Here is a 16,975-nt window from a genome sequence, read left to right as displayed (position 1 = left end):
TATATGAGATCAAATTGATAACAGCAACTCAGGGGGTTTGATGGGAAGCCTAGGGGGCAGTGAGCTGAAGATAATGGTGATGGAATAATTTGGAAAGGGATAGTGAGAATGGCACAACTACTGCAAGAATGTAATCGATGTCACTGAAGTGTACATGTAGGAATTTTTGAAATGATGTATCTTTGGCTGTGAATATTTCCACCAAAAAAAAAAAAGGTCCTCCAAGGTCGAGAAGGGAGAGTGTTGACATGTCGTGGGGTTGTTAACCAATGTTGTCATAAAACAATATGTGTACTGACTGTTTAATGAGAAACTATTTGTTCTGGAAACCTTCATCTTAAGTACAATAAAATTTTTTTTTAAAAAAAATAAAGATATGAAAAAAAATTCTAGCCTGTTTTAGTTGAGCAAGTGAGCCCTGGTGGTGCAGTGGTCAAAGTGCTCACTGCTAACCGAGAAAGGTTGGCGGTTCGAACCCACCAGCCGCTCCTTGGGAGAAAGATGAGGCAGTCCGCTTCCGTAAAGATGACAGCCTTGGAAACCCTATGGGGCAGCTCTATTCTGTCCTGTAGTGTGGCTATGAGTCAGAATCGACTGGATGGCAGTGGGTTTGGTTGGTTGATGGAGCAGAGAGGAAACTGGCTTGTGCACATCTGAGGTAGAACTACTTAGGGGTGGGATGAGGGTGGGGCTAATGGGAAGAAAGCAGAGGCTAGATGTACTGGCACAGCTGGAGTTCTGGGGAGACCCTATAGTGAGGGAGAGTTGTGATTGCCACTTTTTCTCCATCTGGATTATTCTTTTATAGTCCCCTTTCCATATGGAGAAACTGAGGGTCAAGCTCATGCCTTGACGAATTTCTTGCATCTCACAGTAGGTTGGTTGACAAGGTTAGCTCTTTGGGCCAGATCGCTGAACTGGGGACCCAAACTCTTGTAATTCTGTTGTGACCTCTACATTTACATGTTTCTTGAGTTCATACCTGTGTTTATGTTAGCAAGTTTTTATCAGCTTGTATTTAGCCTGTACTGGGTCTGCTGTTGATGAGGGCTGGGAGGTGGGGAAAGAAGACACATGATTCCCTTGCCTCACAGCTCTTAGGGGGAGGGTGAACCATGAACTCTCTCTTTCCCAGGTACCCTTATTTAAAGCACATGCAAAGGAATCTTAAGGTGCATGCTTGTACTCCCATCACCTCTCATGAATAGCTATCCCCATCCTTTTCAGATGTGTGGCACACAGTTAGTGTTTGCTTTCACAGCATCCACCCCACTCCTCAGAAAAAGGAAAAATGTTCCATATGGCAGATATTTTTAAAATCAAAGTGAATTGAAAAATACTCTGTTTTTAGAATTATACTGCACAGTGAGGATGCAGTGAGACAGGCACTCTCATCTGCTGCGGATGGGCGTGCCTGCAAATTGCTACAATCTGTCTGGGAAGCAATTTGGCAATAAGTGATTTGGGCTTTAAGGGTTCATATCCTTTGACCCAATAATTCTACTCGCTAAGGACTTGGCCTAAAGGAAATAATCCGAGATTTACATAAATTGCTGTAGAAGAATTTTTATTGCATCATGCTGTCTTTCTTTTTAATATGGGCATAGCTATTTTAATGCCAGCAACTTTATATGTTACTGCTCAGACTTCAACAGGCTATTCTTTCTCCTTCTTATGTTTTAGAAATTAATTTTAACAGATGAGTATATTTTTGGAGAAGGGAGGAGGGGACTGGGATTGGGATGGTGATCAAAAGAAATTTCAACTTTATCTGTAATGGTTTTTTTGAACATTTTATTGTGCTTTAGGTGAAGATTTACACAGCAAATTAGTTTCCCATTCAGTAATTTATAATTTATATACAAATTGTTCCGTGACATTGGTTGCAATCCCTGCAATGTGTTAGCACTCTCCCCATTACTACCTTGAGTTCCCCATTTCCGTTCGTCCTGTTTTCCTGCCCCTTCCTGCCTTCTCATATTTGCTTTTGGGCAGATGTCCTTTTGGTCTCATATAGATGATTGTCCTAAGGAACACTTTCCTCACAGGTGTTATTGTTTATTTTATAGGCCTGTCTATTATTTGGCTGAAAGGTTATCTCCAGGAGTGATTTCAGTTCCAAGTTAGAAGGGTATCTAAGGGCCATAGTCTCAGGGATTCCTCCAGTCTCTATCGGACCAGTAAGTCTGGTCTTTTTTATGAATTTGAGATTTGTTCTACATCTTTTCCCACTCTAACCAGGACCTCTATTGTGATCCCAGCCAGAGGGTCAGTAGTGGTAGCTGGGCACCATCTAGTTCTTCTGGTCTCTGGCTGGTGAAGGCTGTGGTTCATGTGGTCCATTAGTCCTTTGGACTAATTCCTTCCTTGAGTCTTTGATTTTCTTCACTCTCCTTTGCTCTGGTTGGAAAGAGACCAATAGTTGTATCTTAGATGGCTGCTCACAAGCTTTTAAGACCCCAGATGCTACTCACCAAAGTAGGATGTAGAACCTTGTCTTTATGAACTATATTATGCCATATGATCTGAATGTCCCCCAAGACTATGGTCCTTAGCTTCAAGCCCAGTAGCTCAGTCCCGTGAGGTGTTTGGTTTTATCCAGGAAGTTTCCATGACTGTGCCCCCTGTGTGCTCTATTATATATATGAATATACATGTAGCACATACAAATATATATGTAGAAATATCCATAGCCAAATCTATATATGCATGTGGATGTGCTCCCGTACACCCTGCCACACCTTGTAGGATTGTATGTGCTATAGTATTTACCATAGTTGCCTTTTATTCTTGTATACCTCTCAGTGTCTTCCCTTGCTTTGGCCATGTTGTGCTGACTTCCCCCATGTTGTGTATTGCCTTTCCCGTCACCAGAATTAACACATGTCTATTATCTAGTAAGTGATTTCCCTCCCTCCTACTCTCATCCCTGGTAACTATCAAAGAATGTTTCTGTGTGTAACCTTTTCTTGACTTTTCATAATAGTTGTCCTGTACAATATTTGTCCTTTTGTGATTGACTTATTTCACTCAGCATAATGTCATCTAGATTAATACTTGTTGTGAGATGTTTCGTAGATTCACCATTACTCTTTATTGTTCTGTAGTACTCCATTGTGTGTATGTACGACAGTTTGTTTATCCATTCATCTGTTGATAGCCATTTAGGTTGTTTCCATCTTTTTGCTATTGTGAATAATGCTGCAGTGAACATGGGAGTGCATGTCTATTCATGTGTCAGCTTTTATTTCTCTAGGATATATACCTAGGAGTGGGATTGCTGGATCGTATGGTATTTCTACTTCTAGCTTTTTAAGGAAGTGCCATACCATTTTCCATAGTGGTTGTACCATTTTACATTCCCACCAGCAGTGTATAAGAGTTCCAATCTCCCCACAACCTCACCAGCATTTGTTTTCTTTTTTTGATCAGTACCTTTCTTGCCAGGGTAAGATGGTATCTTATTGTAGTTTTGATTTGCATCTCTCTAACGGCTAATACCAGAAAGATGTTTACCTGTGTTTTATTGACTATGCACAGGCATTTGACTCTGTGGATCATAACAAATTATGGATAACATTGCTAAGAACAGGAATTCCAGAACACTTAATTGTGCTTATGAGGAACCTGTACATAGATCAAGAGGCAGTCATTTGAGGCAGTCGTTTGAACAGAACAAGGGGATACTGTGTGGCTTAAAGTCAGGAAAAGTGTACATTGGGGATATATCCTTTCACCATACTTATTCAGTCTGTATGCTGAGCAAATAATCCGAGAAGCTGGACTATATGAAGAAGAATGAGGATCTGGATTGGAGGAAGACTCATTAACAGCCTGCGATATGCAGATGACACAACCTTGCTTGCTGAAAGCGAAGAGGACTTGAAGCACTTACTGATGATGATCAAAGGTTACAGCCGTCAGTATGGATCACACCTCAACATAAAGAAAACAAAAATCCTCACAACTGCACCAATAACTAAGATCATGATAAACGGAGAAAAGATTGAAGTTGTCAAGGATTTCATTTTACTTGGATCCACAGTCAACCCCCATGGAAGCAGCAGTCAGGAAATCAAACCACATATTGCATTTGGTAAATCTGTTGCAAAAGATCTCTTTAAAGTGTTAAAAAGCAAAGATGTCATTTTGAGGACTAAGGTGTGTCTGACCCAAGCCATGGTGTTTTCAGTTACCTCATATGCATGCGAAAGCTGGACAATGAATAAGAAAGACCGAAGAATCGATGCTTTTGAATTATGGTGTTGGCGAAGAATATTATAATATACCATGGACTGCCAGAAGAACAAACAAATCCGTCTTGGAGGAAGAAGTACAGCCAGAATGCTCCTTAGGAGCGGGGATGGGGAGACTTCGTCTCATGTACTTTGGACATGTCATCAGGAGGGACCAGTCCCTGGAGAAGGACATAATGCTTGGTAAAGTAGAGGGTCAGCGAAAAAGAGGAAGACCCTCAACAAGATGGATTGACATAGTGGCTGCAACAGTGGGCTCAAACATAGCAACGATAGTGAGGATAGTGCAGGAATGGACAGTGTTTTGTTCTGTTGTACATGGGGTCACTATGAGTCAGAACTGACTCGACAGCACCTAACAACATAACAACAGCAATCGCTGATGATTGCGAGCATCTCTTCATGTGTTTGTTAGCTGCCTGAATGTCTTCTTTTATGAAGTGTCTGTTCATGTCCTTTGCCCATTTTTTAATTGGATTGTTTGTCTTTTTGTCGTTGAGTGTAATGTTTTAATTTTTTACATGAAGCATCACTTAAACAGTAAAAAACCACAGGCAACTTAAATGCCCAACAATATGGAATGGTTAAGTAAATCACAGTGCATCCATAGGATGGAGTATTATATTGCCGATAAGGATATTTTAGAAAAAAAAATTAACAACCGTGAGAAAATGTTTATAGTATAATATACAGTGAAAAATACAGAGTACAAAATTGTGTTTTTAATATGATCTCAAGTTTTTAAAAATCATGAATGTTTATCTGTTAAATTTTTTTGTTGTTGTTAAGTGCTGTGGAGTTGATCCTGACTCATAGCCACCCTGTGTATTAATAGAACAAAACACTGCCCTGTCCTGTGCCATCCTCACAATTGTTGCTATGTTTGAGCCCATTGTTACAGCCACGGCATCAATCCATCTCGTTGAGGATCTTCCTCTTTTTCATTGACCCTCTACTTTACCAAGCATGATGTCCTTCTCCAGAGACTGGTCCCTCCTGATGACATGTCCAAAGTACATGAGACAAAATCTCACCGGTCTTACTTCTAAGGTACATTCTGGCTGTACTTCTTCAAAGACAGATTTGTTCATTCTTCTAGCAGTCCATGATATATTCAGTATTCCTCGCCAACACCATAATTCAAAGGCATTAATTCTTCTTCGGTCTTCCTTATTCTTTGTCCAGCTTTCAAGTGCATATGAGGTGATTAGAAATACCGTAGCTTGGGTCAGGCACACCATAGTCCTCAAAGTGTTAAACAAAATTTAGAACGAAATATACCAAAATGTATGACTATCTCTAAGTTGAGAGACTATCAGTGATTTTTATTTTTCTTCAGTATATTTTCTGTTTTTTTCCTCCAAATCTTCCGCGATAAGCATGTATTACTTTCATTTTTAAAGGATTTTTTCTAATTGTAAGTTTTATCATTCTTTTTTCTATGCACATGTTTTATTTTTTGCAAATTAGTAGACTTTGATACATTTGTTTTTAGCTTACATTTTCATTTTGCAATATATTGTGACTATTTTCCTGTGTCACCATTCATCTACCATTTTAAATGGCTACATAATATTCCATTCTATGTACGTGTCATTATTTACTTAACCTATCTCCTATTAACTAACTTAACTAACTACCTTAGCTAACTTAACCTTAACTAACATTGAGGTTATTTTCAGCTTTTCACTATTAAAAGTGACTCTGTAACAAATATTCCTTTTTTTTTGTAATTTTCAGTTTTTAATGATTTCATATAGACATTTAACTTTTTAATCCATTTGGAATTTGTTTTTGGTATATACTATTAGATGACGCTCTGACTTTATTATTCTTGGCTTTTTCTTTCCCCAATAAAAGCCAATGTTCCCCAAAATATTTGTTAGCCAGTCTGTGTAACAGATATTCTTGTAGAAACATCTTTTGTATATCTCTTCCTAGAAGGTCAAAGAATATACTCATTTAACATTTTGGAAGCCGCTTTCATGTTGCTGCTGGTAATGTATAAGAATAACCTTTCCCCCAAACCCTTGCCAAACACTAGGTATTTTATTCTTTTATGTATTTTTTAATATAATAGATAGATGTGGTATCTTTGTGTCTTCATTTTTATATCTTTAGTTATTAGTGAAGTTGAATGTTTTCGTTTCATATATATTTTAACCATTTTTATTTCTTGTTTTTTTTGTAGTCAGACAAAAAAACTTGAAGGAACACTTTTTCACATGTACACAAAAGAATTGCGTGACATTCAGTGGAATTTTGGGGGACACACTGTGATGTGGACTATCTGGTCTGGAAATGCTAGTCTGAAGAAGACAGTGGGTTCAGGGAACGTTTGATTACCCCTATTCCTTTTGGAGAGGTGATGAGATGTTTGGGCTCAAATAATGGGCAGCTGTGATATTAACTGTCTTTACTGATTTACAGAAGCTACCAATGGTGCAGTACCCCAGGGCCAGCGACCACCACCTCGTATCAAGAATTTCCAGATCAACAACCAGATTGTGAAACTGAAATACTGTTATACGTGCAAGATCTTCCGGCCTCCCCGGGCCTCCCATTGCAGCATCTGTGATAACTGTGTGGGTGAGTAAAACCAAGGGGAAGATAGGTTAAAACTCACTTTAGATAAGAAACAAGCTCCGGAACAATTGTGAATCAATTGTACTTGTGTAGATGAAATCATCATTTAAACATCTTATAGTCTAAAATGAAAAACTCTTTGGTAAATGGGAAAATAAACTTCTTTAATCGGTCTGTTTTGGAAATCTAGATTTTCTTCTGCTGGATCTGTTTCAAGCGGGGCCCACCTTATATAGGAGAGGAGAACCTAGTCCACTGGAGGGCAGTATCAGGGAAGGAAGGGCTATCTGTATAAGAAGTAGTACTCTCTAGAAGAGAGTTGCTAGCATTTATTGAGTTTCTGCTACATACTAGGCACTGTACTAAGTGCTTTCCTTTTCTCTCATTTAAGACTCATAGCTATCCCATGAGCTACGTATTATCCCATTTTACAGATGAGAAAGTAGGTGAAGCAACTTTGTGCGGATCCATGTAATTAGAATGAGGAGCTGGCCCAAGTCTGATTCCAAAACTCTCATTTATTCTATCTGTGCTACTGCCATAAAGATGGAGGGTCCATCTGCATATATGTGGCTTAATTGTATTCACTGCCTACTGTGTGCTGAACCCTGGGAAAGATCAGAAACAGGCAATAAACATGCCTGTTAGGAGGCACGGTGGCACAGTGAGTAAGAGCTATGGCTGCTAACCAAAAGGTCAGCTGTTCGAATCCACCAGCCACTCCTTGGAAACCCTATGGGGCAGTTCTGCTCTGTCCTACAGGGTCGCTATGAGTTGAAATCAACTTGATGGCAATGGGTTTGGTTTGGTTTTGGGGTACTAGCAGGCATATATATGAAATTCCTTATATTGTCAACAGGCATATGTCTAACATTCCTTATATATGCTACATAGCGTGTCTGAGCACATTACTTTCTTCTTACTACCCAAGTCTATAGGCAAAGGTTGGGGAGATCCAGCTTACTTCATATGATTAAAAAGCTATATGTAGATAGGATTTTTATAAATTGAAACCCATTTTAAATGAACCAGGAAACTTGGCTATTTATAGAAGATCCGATGTGAAGGTTTTCATAAAGAATTTCATCTCCTTGTTAATATTCTTAAATATAAAGAATTCATACAAATTGCTTTTTAAAAAAGCATTACCAATCCAATAGAAATAAAGACAGTTCATCAAACAGGAAAATACAATTGGCTAGTTCACATAAAAACATATTTATCTTTACTAATAATCAAAGAAATAACAATTAAAACAGGATTCCTTCTTTTGTAATAAACTTTATTTTTTAGAGCAGTTTTAGGTTTACAGAAAAATTTGTGCAGAAAGTACAGACAGCTCCAATATATTCCCCTCCCTCCTGCACATTAGTTCTCCTATTGTTGTTCGGTCCTGTCGAGATGTTTTCAACTGATAGTGACCCCATATGACAAAGTAGAACTGCTCCATAGGGTTTTCTAGGCTTAATCTTTACAGAAGCAGATCACCAGGTCTTTCTCTCACGGAGCCACTGGGTGGGATTGAACCGCCAACCTTTTGGTTAGCAGCTGAGTGCTTAACCATTTGTGCCACCAGGGCTCCTATTTCTCCTATTAAATGAATAATTTCTTTTGTAAGAATCAGCACAAAACTGGTTCCTATGAGGCGGAGGTAAAAGATGTCCAAATGTCCAACTTCTCCAAACTGCTGTACCACTCCATCATCTCTAATACCAACTGCTCCCCCTCCCTCAGTACTCTTCTGCCCCTCTTTGGGTTCGGTAATTTGCTGCAACATCTCACAGAACTCATGAACTGTACTTATGATTATGGGGTTTATTAGGGAAGTAACAGCTTACAACTCAGAATCAGGATCAACTCGGAAGTAACAGAAACAACTCAGGATACGGTTCTTCGATCAGGACAGCTTCTTCTCAGCTGCTGCCGCCCGGCCCTGCTCAGAGTCTTGATGCCACTGGGTTCTGCTTGGGCAGGTGTTACAGCTCTTAGCTCTGTGGGTCAGTGAACCCCACCACAGCCTTCTTGCACTGGTCTCCTGGTTCCTGCCATCTTGTGCTGCTATCACTCTTGCTGCTGCCGCACCATCTCTTGCTGTCTTCAGTGTTACAGCTCCTTCTCCTCTCTCGGTGTCTCTCTAAAACCTCTGTCAGGGAAGGTGGTTATATAGCAAACTCCTTATCAATTCCAAGACATGTCCCCTCTCCCCAACAAGACCATGAACTATCCAATCCCCTGCAAGGGTTCCGTGCATCTTATTTGCATTAGCAGACCATCCAATCCCCGAAAGGGTTCCACACACCTTATTTGCATAGTCCCAGCCAGTCATTTAATGGGAGTTACAAGACCATGACTAGAAACGTCAGATAAAAGGGATTCATTGCGCCATACCTATTAACATCTTGCATTCCTGTGATACATTTGTTATAATTGAACTGACATTGATACATTATTAATAACTAAAGTCCATAGTTTACATTAGAGTTCACTCTTTGTATTGTACAGTTCTTTGGGTTTTGACAAATGCATAATGTCATGTATCCACCATTATAGTATCATGCAGAAGAGTTTATCTCTTGCTGCTACCCCTGACCCCCTGGCAACCACTGATCTTTTCACTCTCTATATAGTTTTACCTTTTCCAGAATGTCATATAGCAGGAATCATACAGTATGTAGCTTTTTCAGACTGGTTTCTTTCACTTAGCAGTAAGGTTCCTCCATGTCTTTTTGTGGCTTCGTAGCTCATTTCTTTTTACCGCTGCCTAATACTCCATTGCATGGATGTACCACAGTTTGTTTATCCAGTCACCTCCTAAATGACAGGATGCCTTTTTTGCAACTTAGAAAATTAGCAAGGAAAAACTGATAATGCCTAGTCCTACACTGGTAGGAGTGTAAATTGGAAAAAAGTTTTCGGACAGCAACCTAATAGGATTCATTAAAAGCCATAAAACGTGGATACCCTTTAATGCCAGTGATTCCTTTTCTAGGGATCTAGCCCAAGAAAATAATCAGAGATATGGTAAAAGATTTAGGCATGGAATCGTTTACCTCAGGATTATTATAAGAGTGAAAAATTGGAAAGAACCCAATGTCCACCAATAGATGAATGGTCAAATAAATTGTGGGATATTCATATAATACAATTTTATGGGAAAAGCTCATACCAGAAAGCTAAGTGAAATAAAACAGGAGGTAGGCTACATTTGCAGTTACTTGTTTAAAAAAATTATAAGTATGTATAAAGAAATCTTCAAGGAAATACACCAGAGTGCTCATAGTTAGTTATCTATAGGTGTGGGATTATGAGTAATACTGTTTCTTTCATTTTTCTTTTTATTTCTTTCAAGTTTTCTATGATGAGCATGTATTACTTATATATCAGGAAAAATGTGATTTAAAAATCTGTAAAAATATATATTTGTATAAATCTGTATTTTCTAGTGTTTTTATATGGCAGTTTGGCTTAAAGTGAGTCTATGTCTATAATTCTTGATCCAGATATTATCCTAACTTCTTGGGCATGTCATTCCTCTCTACACCTTCCTTCCCTTTTCTGAAAAGGTATATTGGGACCTTCTAACCAGGAGATGTACCATTCTTACAGCCTTATTTCTTGATCAGTACACGGCTCACTGTTCTTTAAAAATGATATATTTTATTCTTTGTTTATTTGACTCATTAAAATAATGCATGTTCATTGTAGAAAATATGGAAAGTACAGAAAGTGTAAGTAAAACTTAATCTTAAACTCACTCGCCATTTTGCTGTATTTCCTCCCGGTCTCCCTTTTGTTTGCTTAATTGGATCATACATGATAGAACTTTTAATCTTACTTTTTCTCAATTAACATTATATAATGAGCATTTCCTGTGTCTCTGATGTTTTTGACTATCTTATTTTAATGACTGCATAATCCATCATGTGGTTATAGTCTTATTTAGGCAGTCTCTTATCATGAGACATTATCCAATATTGCATTTTATTCATTATTATAACACTGCAATCAAAATTATTGAACTTATCTGTGTACATCTCTATTTCCTTATGATAAATTACTGAAATACATTTATTGTCAAAAAGGTATGAGCATTATTAAGATTCTTGATACATAGTGCCAAATTGCTTTCCAGAAAGGTGTTCTCAGTTTATAAGCAGTGTATGAGAGTGTCCATTTTACCCTAGTCTCACTAGCACTGGATGTTTTTTGTATTCTTATTTTGATAGGCAAAAAAAACAAAACAAACAAACAAAACACAGTGTCTTATTGTTGTATTGGCATTGCACTGAGTTATTAATGAGTCTGTAAAGTCTTTCAATATGTGTTTATATGGTATTTATTGTTTTTTCCCTTTGACTATTTTCTTAAAGGAATGTGTATTTTTTCTTATTCATTTCTAAGGACTTTTCCTTTAGCAAGGTACAACATTTGCATATATTCCCATTGGTTTTTTGCTCTTTAACTTTTTATAGTATTTTTTTACACCTACAATTTTTTTTAATTTATGGAGTCAAATCTATTTTTTATTTGTCATCTATGTTTTCTTTCATTACTTTTATGCTGGGAAAGTCCTCCTTCATATAAAGGATAAATGTGCATCTATTCTTTATAGTTGTTTTATGGTTTCACCTTGTTTTTATATTTAACTTTTTAATTCATCTGGAATCTATTTTGATAAGTACTGTGAGAAAAAGAATCTAACCTCATCCCCCACCCCCACCAATAGCCAATTGTCTCAGAATTGTTTATGGAATAATAATTCCTTTTATTACTGATTTTTGTAATGCTGCCTTTATTAGACAGTAAATTCTTGTATATTCAAAAGTCTGTTTCTGAGCTCTTTCTATTCCGTTGAACTACACCACACCATTTTAAGTATTGTAGTTTTATACTATTTTTAGTAACTGGAGTTCAAGAAAAATCCCACTACTCATTTTTCAAATTTCCTTTGCTATTACCACCTATTTATTCTTCCTGATCTTAGTACGCCCACCTATTAAGGATTTTATTTGGAAAAGCATTAGCTCTGCCACTCAGCCATTCAGTGCCTTAGTTTCTTCATCTGTAAAATGGGGACAAGAATATCACCTTTTGCCCAACTTTCAGGGTGATTACAGGAATCAAACAAGATGGATATGAAAACATTTTGAAAAAATAAACAATAGAAACCAGCACTTTTTATACATGAAATAGGCAATGATCCTGAGGGTATTTGAATTAGGTATTATGTGTATGGTGGGGTTGCTATTTGTTCTGGAGGCTTTGAAGCTGGACTCTCTTTCTTCCACAGAGCGCTTCGACCATCACTGCCCCTGGGTGGGGAATTGTGTTGGAAAGAGGAACTACCGATACTTCTACCTCTTCATCCTTTCTCTCTCCCTCCTCACAATCTATGTCTTCGCCTTCAACATCGTCTATGTGGCCCTCAGTGAGTATGCAGGGCAGTGTCTGCTACTGGAGTGGGGATGGGGGTGGAAGAGGACTTGAGGATGGCCTAGGGGATTGGTTGGGTTTCCTTGTGGGACTTTACCGTTATGAATACTCCTTAGGACCAGTTAGAATGAGCACTACCACCTGCTCTTGAGCAGGGCTCCAAACCTCAGCTCATATCAGTAAGTGTTTACTGACTGTGTTGGCCTTCTCTCTGGCCCTGTGTTGGGGACTAGGGTTATAATCACTGATCTAGTGTAGTGGGCATTTCTGAGCTGATTCCAAAGGTTGGGGATGTATTTTGGCTATATGCATCCTCTATTCTTCTGCCTTACAAGACCTGCCCTGTTCTAGGTGGGGTTATACCAGAGAAACACCTTTCAGTAGCTCATGGTCTACTTTGGGAGATAGAAAAACACACCCTGTGTGTACACACATGTGCACACATACGCACCCACACACAGCCATCTAAGGGTATGGGATGTGGAGTTAAAAGAGTCGCCTTAATCATGAAAGCTTCCAGGAAAGAGATGGGTTTTGAGCTGGATTTTGAACAAGGGAGGGACACAGACTGGTGATAAGACAGGATTTTTCTTGGATAGTTTTTACTTGTCTCATCTGTTTATATCCCCCTACATGTCTGTGGGTGGCACAAACAGTTAAGGGCTTGGCTACTAACCAAAAAGATGGCGGTTCGTATCCACCCGGAGATGCCTCGGAAGAAAGGCCTGGTGGTCTACTTCTGAAAGGTCACAGCTGTTGAAAACCCTGTGGAGCAGTTCTACTTTGCAACACGTGGGGTCGCCATGAGTTGAAATCGACTCGATGGCAACTGGTTTGGTTTTTGTTTTTACATGTCCATATTTAGGGGCTAGGGAAAGGGGAAAGGGGCCAATACTTGGCTTCTGCCCCACTCGCTAGTCCAGTGCCTGGTCCTGCATTGAAAATGTGAATTCTTTAGTCCTGAGACAACCAGCTTGGAGGTGAGTGTCCCTTGCCTGAGTGAGAGCTTATCTTCTGCCAATGTTTAACAAGGGATAAGGAGGGAAGGAAGTGAGCAGGCACTAGGGTGGTGTGCATTTTTTACTAAATTTACTAATTTTTCTCTCTGCTCCTCTTCTCAATCTCACAGAATCTTTGAAAATTGGCTTTCTGGAAACGTTGAAAGAAACTCCTGGAACATATCCTCTCTGGGAAGGATGTCCCTTTGAAGCCCTCTTAAATTACTCTTCACCATGCTTTCTCCCTGCAACTCTCCAACCATCCAGTTTTTCACAAATCAAAGAGTGCCAAAGTCTAAAATAAATAATGTAGTCTTAGTGGTAGCCACCAGAATGGAAGATGGCCAGGGCTTAAAAAAAGGTCTTTCCCTCACCCCCTCCTCTATTGCCTCCCTCCCAAGTCCTTCTGATCTCAAGCTCAGCTCTGCCTCCTTTAGTGGGCTGTACTTTGCGTCAATACACCTCTTATGTCCCTTTCTGGAAGCCCCACCTTTCATTACAGCCAAGGCTTATTTTATACAGCAGCTGCATTTCTGAAAAGGAGATTCAGATGAGATTTCTATAACCACATTCTGTTTTTCCCCACCAATTTTTTATTTGTAAAGTTTATTTTTTGATGGGTTTTCCATTGGCAGCGATGACCAACAATGAAGAATAAATAATCAAACACTTAACTACACTAGAGATGCTAGTGATCTACCGGTGGTGAATAAAACAGGAATCTTCTGCCTTTCATAAAGGACAAATCCAGCGAGTTTAGAATTCATCTGTTGTTATATATAGATACTTGACCATTTGTGACATTTGTTCCAAGAGGTAAAAATGGTGTGACCAGTATGGGCTGAGGCATTGAGTCCCCTGGTGTGGCTCCTTCAACATTCCTTAACATCACTCACTGTCCTAGAAGTACTCATTTGCTTCTTCACACTCTGGTCTGTCGTGGGATTGACTGGATTTCACACATTCCTTGTGGCTCTCAACCAGACAACCAATGAAGATGTGAGTCCATTATTCCTTCTCCTCACCACATATTCTTCTCCTCCCAAAAGCCTATTCTCTTGTTACCTGCTAGAGAACTGAGTCTCCAGTGCCTGGAAGGTCGAGACCAGGAAAAACCTGACATGGGGGATTGTTGAATCAGATATATATGTGTGGAAGAGAAAGCAGACTGCTTTGTTTGGAGTTAAATGTTTGTATGACGTTAGGAAAAAGAGATTGAAAAGTTGGATGGGTACAAGGTCTTCAGCTGTTCATAGGTCCTTAAAGCCTAGCCGGGGCCTCTGGATTTGGAATGGAGAGGGACAGTTGCACTGAATAAATCTTTGCTTTTTGACAATTACCGATGAATCCATGTTCATTGTAGAAAATCAGAAAATACAGATGAGCAAAAATTAGAAAATAAGTCCCTGTAACTTCACCTCCTAGAGATCACCATTGTTAGTGATAGGATTTATAGTCTTCTAGACTTGTCTAGACTTGTTCTTGTGTTTGTTTATGTATATATTATGTATTTTTAAAATAAAATAATACATATCATTCAGTTACCTGCTTTTTCCACTCATTCTATTGTGAACATTTTTCTGTGTCTATATATTGTGTTTCTTGAACATAATTTTTAATGTAAGCCTTGGATTTTATCTTGCAGATCAAAGGTTCATGGACAGGGAAGAATCGTGTCCAGAATCCCTACAGCCATGGCAACATCGTGAAGAACTGCTGTGAAGTGCTGTGTGGTCCCTTGCCCCCCAGGTACTCAGGGAACTAGGAGGTCCTGGGGCTCCTGGGATGAGTAACTGAACTGGACCCTATTACCTTGTGTGATGCATTCTTCTAAATGTGACCTGTTAGTGTCAAATGGGTCTTCCCAGGGATTGTCCCTTGGTGCCGTATTTACATGGCATAGACCATAGACCATAAGCTGGTTTGTTTTGGAGGGACGGATCTTGCATTCTTGTTTCATTTGTTTGTTCTCTGGTTAATGTGGTGTTCCCTTTGTTGGAAAAGTAGTGACTGGAAGATAGGAGGCAGATGCTAGGATCAGGTTATCCTGCCAGAGGACAGGGTTATGTTTTCCAGTCTACATAACAGGTGGGTGGAAGGGTGAATGCAGAGTGCGTTGTTAACTCTCCTGTCTCCTGACCCTTCAGCGTGCTGGATCGAAGGGGTATTTTGCCACTGGAGGAAAGTGGAAGTCGACCTCCCAGTACTCAAGAGACCAGTAGCAGCCTCTTGCCACAGAGCCCAGTAAGTGTTCCTGACTTCTAGACTGAGTCAGTGATAGAGAGGGTGTAGGTTAAATTTACAGCTTAGAAACATAATTAGACAATTTTGTATCCCCATCACCCCAGCTTCCTTGTCTCTGCTTCTGCCCTGATATTACCTTCAGATCTTTGTGCCCTTGAGGTAGATGAAGATTTATTCATTTATTCAACATATATTGAGCAGCTGCTTTGTGCCAGCCACTGTGCTGGGTGGTAGGAAGACATCAGTGAGCAAGGCAAATGATGTCCCTGCTCTCAAGGAGCTCATTATCTAGGGGGGAGGGGACAAGAGACAAGAAAACAGGCCATTGCTCAGTGTGGTGAAAAGTACCTCAATAAGGGACACATAAAATGCTATAGGAGCAAAGAGTGGGGTCCGAGGATCATGTTGGAGTTAGTGAGGTACTTACCCTTGTAGAAGGGGGCTCCCTCACTGGAATATGCAGATGTTGTGGAAACTATTCAGCTGTCTGGCCCAAGATACACTCTACCAAGTAGGCATGTTCCTAAAAAGTTATTACTTGAACATTCTTTTTTGTAATAGCTTTATTGAGTCATATAACGTGTAATTCATCTATTTCAAATGTACAACTCACTGGTTTTTAGTATACCCACAGAGTTGTATGATCATCACAACAATTTTAAAATATTTTCATTACTCCCCCAAAATCCCTGCACCCATTAGTAATCATTCCCCTTTTTCTCCCACTTCTCCCCCCACCTCCATCCCTAGGCAACCACTAATCTAATATCTATCTCTATAGATTTACCTCTTCTGGGCATTTCAAATAAATGAGATCATATAATACGTGGTCTTTTGGGACTGGCTTCTTTCACTTAGCATAATGTTTTCAAGGTTCATTCATATCGTAGCATGTATCACTACTTCCTTTTTATGACCAAAATTCACTGTATAGATATATACTACATTTTATTTATTCATTCATCAGTTGATGGACATTTGGGTTGTTTCCACATTTTGGCTATTATGAATAATGCTGCTGTGAACATTCATGTTCAGGTTTTTGTGTGGACATACGTTTCATTTCTCTTGGCTGTACACCTGGAATTAGAATTGATGGCTCATATGATAACTCCATGTTTAGCCTTCTGAGGAGCTGCCAGCCTGTTTGCCAAAGAGGCTTCATCATTTTACATACCCACCAGCAGTGTATGAGGGATCGAGTTTCTCTATATCCTTTCCAATACTTGTTGTTTTCCTTTATTTTTTTTTTAACTGTAGCCATACTAGTGGGTGTGAAGTGGTATCTCATTGTGTTTTTGATTTGCATTTCCCTGATGACTAATAGGAGCCCTGGTGGCACAGTGGTCAAGAGTTGCGGCTGCTAACCAAAAGGTCTGCAGTTCAAACCCACCAGCTCCTCCTTGGAAACCCTATGGGGCAGTTCTGCTCTGTCCTGTAGGGTTGCTGTGAGTTGAA

The 16,975-nt window shown here is 39.4% G+C and overlaps 1 protein-coding gene across 1 annotated transcript in view; it reads left to right on the top strand.

Moving 5' to 3' along the window:
- Positions 1 to 16,975, top strand: part of ZDHHC9 (zinc finger DHHC-type palmitoyltransferase 9) — a 34,188-nt gene that overhangs the window by 13,778 nt on the left and 3,435 nt on the right. Inside the window, exons 4-9 of the mRNA XM_023734288.1 lie at positions 6,687 to 6,845; positions 12,133 to 12,270; positions 13,405 to 13,453; positions 14,170 to 14,272; positions 14,919 to 15,022; positions 15,421 to 15,517. Coding sequence (XP_023590056.1) covers positions 6,687 to 6,845; positions 12,133 to 12,270; positions 13,405 to 13,453; positions 14,170 to 14,272; positions 14,919 to 15,022; positions 15,421 to 15,517 — 650 coding nt within the window. The remainder of the gene's footprint in view (positions 1 to 6,686; positions 6,846 to 12,132; positions 12,271 to 13,404; positions 13,454 to 14,169; positions 14,273 to 14,918; positions 15,023 to 15,420; positions 15,518 to 16,975) is intronic.

Source organism: Trichechus manatus, unplaced genomic scaffold (genome assembly GCF_000243295.1).
Source record: "Trichechus manatus latirostris isolate Lorelei unplaced genomic scaffold, TriManLat1.0 scaffold00066, whole genome shotgun sequence".
Classification (NCBI taxonomy): domain Eukaryota; kingdom Metazoa; phylum Chordata; class Mammalia; order Sirenia; family Trichechidae; genus Trichechus; species Trichechus manatus.
Note: the sequence above shows the minus strand (reverse complement) of the source record. Positions and strands in the feature narration are given on the sequence as shown.